Source organism: Daucus carota, chromosome 5 (assembly GCF_001625215.2).
Source record: "Daucus carota subsp. sativus chromosome 5, DH1 v3.0, whole genome shotgun sequence".
NCBI classification, from domain to species: domain Eukaryota; kingdom Viridiplantae; phylum Streptophyta; class Magnoliopsida; order Apiales; family Apiaceae; genus Daucus; species Daucus carota.
Genome location: NC_030385.2, coordinates 490,031 through 496,334, shown reverse-complemented (window position 1 = coordinate 496,334; position 6,304 = coordinate 490,031). Strand labels below are relative to the sequence as shown.

The 6,304-nt window shown below is 37.1% G+C and overlaps 1 protein-coding gene across 1 annotated transcript; it reads right to left on the bottom strand.

Moving 5' to 3' along the window:
- Nucleotides 1–397: 397 nt before the first annotated feature.
- LOC108223175 (linoleate 13S-lipoxygenase 3-1, chloroplastic) lies at nucleotides 398–6,052 on the bottom strand. Its single transcript, XM_017397293.2, has 8 exons — nucleotides 5,302–6,052; nucleotides 4,312–4,592; nucleotides 3,476–3,713; nucleotides 2,812–3,147; nucleotides 2,375–2,568; nucleotides 1,847–2,148; nucleotides 1,498–1,761; nucleotides 398–1,255 (listed from the first exon to the last, which is right to left on the bottom strand). The coding sequence occupies exons 1-8, from the start codon at nucleotides 5,690–5,692 to the stop codon at nucleotides 499–501; spliced, it is 2,763 nt and encodes a 920-aa protein (XP_017252782.1). The 5' UTR covers nucleotides 5,693–6,052; the 3' UTR covers nucleotides 398–498.
- Between the last annotated feature and the right edge of the window lie 252 nt (nucleotides 6,053–6,304).

The following is a 6,304-nucleotide window of genomic DNA, read 5'->3' as shown; positions in this document are numbered from 1 at the left end:
AGATTTAATTTAATACTTTGTTGTCAAAACAAAACCGCTTGGTAACATGGAGTAATATGGGATAACTGATTACCTGGCTTATGTTTCTGGAAGTTTAACATGAGTATTTTTTTTTAAATTTTTATAGCTTGTGCGATTGCGTGGTTAAAGCCCAGTGGATTTATCTTAATTTCATATCACTGTTTGAGACATGTAAGACTCTTATAAAATATAGAATTCAACTTGTATTTTAAAATTCTTATAAATAGTTTAATATATTATATTAAAACTCTTTTTTTTAATAATAGAATTGTATTTTATAGAAGTTTAGTATCCTATTTCATACAAACTCACACTTGTAAAGGAACTACCTTGCTATGTATAATGAGTTTCATATATAGCTGAACACTCACTTGGATGAGACAGCCTAAATACATTGTACATTATATATTCAAGTCGCTTATGTTTAGTTATTTACATTACAGTTTAGAGGAGAGTTCTAATAGAAATGGTCACATTTTATATGGATACACTATTGGGGACACCTCTGCATGTCACCCCTGGCTCGGAACTTGGTGCAAGAAGCTCGTATGGTAATACACCAGCACCACATCTGTTCCTCAACTCTGGATTGCTATTTCTTCGTTCAATTTCTTTCTCGATTCGTCCGATTTCTGCTGAGAAACGATAAAATGCATGAACCATTTCTGCGTCCCCGGACCAAGTGGAGGGCTGACTTCTTTCCCCAATGTACTCTTCGTCTGCTGAGTGAGTTGACAGCATATCAACAACAGCCATGTACTTGGTTGATTGTAACAGGCTTGATATTGATGAAAAGAAATATTTCTGGGGATCAGCAAGGAAGTTGACGTATTCAGGGTCTCTTTCATCCGGAATCAGACGCCTCATGAGAGGTGGGCGGTTAGGGACATAACCGCCATAAGGGTACTGACCAAAGTTCAATGCAGCATGCTGAGCAGATGCAAGCCAGACGAGGGTGGTAAGGATAGAAGTGAGGTCTTCAGGGGTGGATAATTTGGGCCACCAGCTTTCATGGCGCAAATCAGCGTGACCGACATTTATGGATTCAGCGTACCAGGCCTGGAGCTCCCTGTCATTGCAGATTATGCTTGATTCTGTGTAGTAACGTTCTACGTATGTACGTACCCAGTTCTCAATGGCATCCCAAATTAGAAGCCCGTCAGCAGCATATGGGTAGTCCTCAATGAGAAGTCTTAAACCATGTGGTTTGGTCGGGTCTGGTACTGCCATTCCCCTACAATCAAGGAATTTCAATAAGCTACTAATTTTTTCCTTTTGTTGCTGATTAAGCTATTAACTTTAACAAATGACAATAATGTGTATAAACTTTTGATCATTGGATAGTTGATGAGTGAATTTTGTCTAGTGTCTAATTGACCATTTGACATGTGTGCAAGTTTCTATCTGGAAGCCACCGAAGCATTCTTTATAATAGTGAAGGCAAGATAGTATAATCCAGTTGTGTGCAGGAGTTACCTTCGTATGAGGTCAGATGGAAGACCCTCTAGATCAAACCGCCAGCTCTTATAGGCCGAGGCGCTGATCTCCATGCAGTATCGGCCAGGAGTGAAGCAAGACTCAATAACGCCATCAGCACTAATCAAAGTTTGGCGAGCTATACCATTTATCACAAGAGTGTATCTCATGTGTGGCTCTAACAGCTTATATATGGGGTGCATTGCACTCAATTGCCTATGTGCAGACAGTATAAAGGGCTCCATGCAGGCATGTGTACGCAACCTTCACATTAAAGAAGATTTAGCAACACACTTTACATATGCAAAACACTACCAAAATAATAAAGTTTGCATATTTTATAGCTTACCAGTGGTTGGCAAGTTGATGAACTCCAGCATCATTGGAGCACACATGGGCTTTTGCAAGCTGCCACATCCAATTGCTAGTGGCATCAACTGGAGGTGTAACCACGCGCTTTGATTGCGAATCAGGTCCATTCGAAGGGAGGTTGAGCTCAATGGCTATGGGCTTAAGAGTGCCTACTGAAGTCAAGAAAAATATGGTGCGTGTCGCATATGCTTTACGGCCATCAAGGCCGTTAATCCGGTCAAGGAATGGCAGGTAGATGTCATGGTAGTCTATGATAAAGAGTTTATTGTTTTCCAAAGCCTGTGTGGAAATATCAAGATCTAGTTAAAATTCAGACTATTGCAGGTTGGATTCTTTAGCATAATCGTAATTAGCTCAAAAGATCAAATGTAGATTATAGAACTTAAATTCTTCTGCATGATGTTCGAAAGATCAAATGTAAACTATAGAACTAATATTCTTCTGCATGATTTTGTTTATATGTATCATAAATAATAAAGAAAGAAATGATCTTTAGTCATTATACCTGTTGCACAGTCATGCCATTAAGATTGCCAGCAATATGTTCTTCTTTAAGGGCCGACTTTTGTGGACCATAAATTTCAGGATCAAGGTTGCCCACTGGTGGGAAAACCTTAAGCCTTTCAATGCTCACTGGGTTGATTCCTGCTAGAGCTTGTCGAGCAAATTCATCATCTCTCAGCCAGGCAAACTTGTCCTCTGCATGTACAAAATATGTCTTACTTCTGGTTACAAGAACACACACAGACACACATGTGAAATGATTTGTTTCCGATTCTTATAAAGTCAGGGAAAATTCTAAGGTAACTCCATCATGGCATATATAAACACATTGACAGCAGATGTTCTGAGTGTGCTTGTAATTTGCTTAGTCAATTTGAAATAAATCACTAAATAAGAATATATGGTAGCATAAATAAAACTACACTGAGAGATGCTCACTGGAAATTATTTTGGGGGTGTCATATTTGAGGAGGTTGCCCTGGCTTGATTCTTGGATCCTGCTGACCACATATGGCATCGGGAGCTTCTGTAGGAGGTCATCCTGCAGTCCTAGCTTGAGGAGGAGACCTTCACTGTAGAGGCTGTCAATGTGTCCAAAACCTTTAAAATTGTGGTTATTTGATGAGATACTAGCCATTATTGATGGCACTAAATTATGAAGCACAGCTTTAAGCCGACTTGCTGAGAATGTATTTTGCTTAGACTCCTCAAATTGTTCATCTCGTGGTACATAAATTGGCAACGGCTTCTCCACTCTACTCTCTGCATGCATATCTGCAGAGAAAATAACTCAATTAAGCCTCTGATATAGTCTTCGGATCAGTGAATAGACCTAGATATTCTTGCATACATGTAGAACTAAAAGATTAGCTCAAGAATTATAATAAAGTGCCATTATACACAATTATGTCAATCATAACTGAAGCAAGGGGTGTCATATAAATTTCGATATTAGAAGAGGGCGTCCGCTAAGCTACCACCACATTATCGATGTAATATGACATGTTTATGAAGAGATTTTATGACAAGAGTACGAGTCCATAAAATTACTCAATTCATATTTATGTTATTAAATAGTGATATACAAGCAGGCATAGATTACCTGTATCAGTTGGAAGACGTCCTGTGCGACATCGTCTAGGGAATGGACGTTTGTTACCTCCTAGTGTTGGCCTAACAAACTCAATACCTCTGTCAGGATTCCCCAAATCATTGTACACATCATAATCGTATATGCGATCCGATAACTTCCTCACACCTTTGCCGTCGCCTTGCAAATCTCTTAGCTCCTTCTCTCTCAATGCTTTCAGGCCTTCTGGAGTCTCGCTGGGTAGATATGGCTATCCAATGAAAAGGAAAAAAATACATTAGTTGTGTTGGTCTTGGGAGACTGACTATTTATCACTGAATTATTGTTTTGTTAGGCAGTTTTGATGTATGTCAACTATTACAAACAATAAATATTAGTAGACAGAGCTTATGAATCGTGCAGTATAACCATCTGGAATAATATTATGCTACTTATTATATTGACAACAAGAATATCTACAATTGCAATAGTGTTAAGAATGAACCCCTATAGTTTCCTGCCCCAGCTGTATTATAGCAGCTTAAGAGATATAGAACTTGATTGATGCCTTTATGGCTCTAACACATGAACAGAAACACTGCCAAATGCATGTATTAGCCGAAGAATGTTGAAAATAATTGCAAAAATGCATTTCGACTATCCCTTCTTGTAAAGACGAACTAGTTCTGTATTTAGCATTACTAGTACAAAAAGAAAAGCCCTGCATAAAATACTTTTTTAAAGAAATTCATTATTATAACCCTATTCCATACTACATTTAACATATTCCAGTCTAGTCTTGAAAAGGTCTTCAAGATCTATAAAACAAAAAGGGTAGCATGGAACCAAACAGTTACATAATGATGTACCTGGTTAGAAAAGAATACTCTTTTTCCAGGATGATCTTTCTTAGATTGAACCCATGAATCACAGGGGAAATGAACCGGACCACACGCGAATCCTTCAACAACAATACTTTCCATAAAAAATTCCTTTTGGTGTTTGTTTGTAACCAAAATTGCCCCTGGCTTCCCAAAATTCGAGTCCACCATAAATTCAGCTGTATAATTCACCCTCTCGGCTTTCACATTATATTTCTTTGACCAATCCTGTAGAACAGCCTCCTTGCTTTTCTTCGGAGTTCCAGTTCCTTCAACAATTCAAGTTTTTATAACCAATTCAATTAAAAATTCTCAATAACAACTGTTATCATAATATATAATCGACGTCTTGTTATGTGCATTCATGTACCTCAGCTTGCTACATAACACTAGCTAAAGCTCCCCGCGCAGACTAACTTTATACTTGAGTTAACGTAACAAAAAAATTATCATGTACAGAATTTCCTAGTCTACTTTACATTAAGAACATTAGTCTGGCTAAAGCACACACTAAAATTATATAAAGTTGTCCCTAAAACAGTGAGATAAAAGCAAAATCAGGAAAAACATGATTAACAAATAGTCCAGTCATATGGCCAGTCTATTGAATATGATACAATATAACTATATAAGGATATATTAATACCTTTAAAATTAACCGACTTTTTATTTTTTACAATAAATTAATTACTAGCAAAAGCACATACCAAAAGTAGTAAAAATTAGCCTCCTAAAGGCTAAAACCATAAGCAAAATTAGGAAATTTTAGGTTCCCATTATTCGGGTCAAAGATCCTATTTTATGAGAATAAAACTCAAACTCTATACTAATTGCGACCTGAGCTATGATATCATGTTAATTTATCGAGTTTTCTAACATCTTAAGATTTTAGATTATGAACTTACAAGGATTGTATCATATTTTCTTCTTCACACGGAAAAGCATGATTAACAAGATGAAAAAGAAAAGTAAGCTTACTTGGATCAGTATCAGAGCTAATAAGCTCAAGAACAACATTTCTTCCGATCTTTTCAGAGAAAGCATCCAATTGCTTCACGATGGTCTCCCTGAAATCTTCTTTATTCTTGTTCCTCACCGTCACCACAGCTCTGACTTTAAACTTGACAGGCTTCTCAGGCACAATTCTCCCCATCTTGTCACTGATAGCTGATATAGGACTTGTTCTCCCATTTTTCTTGATTTGGGAATCTCCTTTCTCCAGACAGCTCACACAGAATCTTTTGTTGGTTCTTGGATAGAAAAGAAGATTCTTGTTGAGACCAAGAATCTTGGATGATGGGGTAGTGAACGGGGAAGATCTGTCTAGGACATGAGATGAAGATCCCATGAATTCTCTTACAAGGGCCATTTTGGGAAACAATACAGCAAGGTGGTGGTAAATTAAGGTTTATGTAAAAAAAGACAAGAACATGAATAAATAAAATGGGAAAAATGATTTATTATGTGATGATTAGTGGGAGTAATGGGCTAGCTAGCTCTAGTGAAAGAGAGAGATGATTACATTTATACTATGTATGAGCTAGTTGGTATAATTAACATGGTGTGTATACCTGCGTATAGATGTATGTATATGTGATCTAACAGGATTGACCAAGGAAGCTTGGGAAAATTGTATGGGTGAGTGCTGAGTTGTGAATGAGGCTTGGTGAGTCAAGGTCGCTGCTTGCGACTAAACTTTAAAGTATCGACTACTGAGACAAACGAAGCTAAGAAGAAACAGACACTGGCTGACTATTTATATTCATCACTAATACAGATTCGTGTCAGAACTGCCTTTTTATCATTGAAAATGCTTAGGGTACATAATTTTGTACATAATCCAACGACCCCTGTAAATAAATTATAAAGTACTCCCTTCTATTTATTTTTCCTGTTTGATATATCGGGACTGTTCATATATAATATAAGATAAATTATTAATTTACGTCTAATTTATAAGATAAAATATAGTCATGAGTGA

Excerpts from the sequence above, each read along its gene's own strand:
- LOC108223175 (XM_017397293.2), bottom strand. The coding sequence starts at position 5,692 with ATGGCCCTTGTAAGAGAATTCATGGGATCTTCATCTCATGTCCTAGAC. Across the intron at positions 2,569-2,811 it reads CACCCCCAAAATAATTTCCA|AGGACAAGTTTGCCTGGCTG; the intron begins GTGAGCATCTCT and ends TTGTACATGCAG. Across the intron at positions 2,149-2,374 it reads ATGGCATGACTGTGCAACAG|GCTTTGGAAAACAATAAACT; the intron begins GTATAATGACTA and ends ATTTCCACACAG.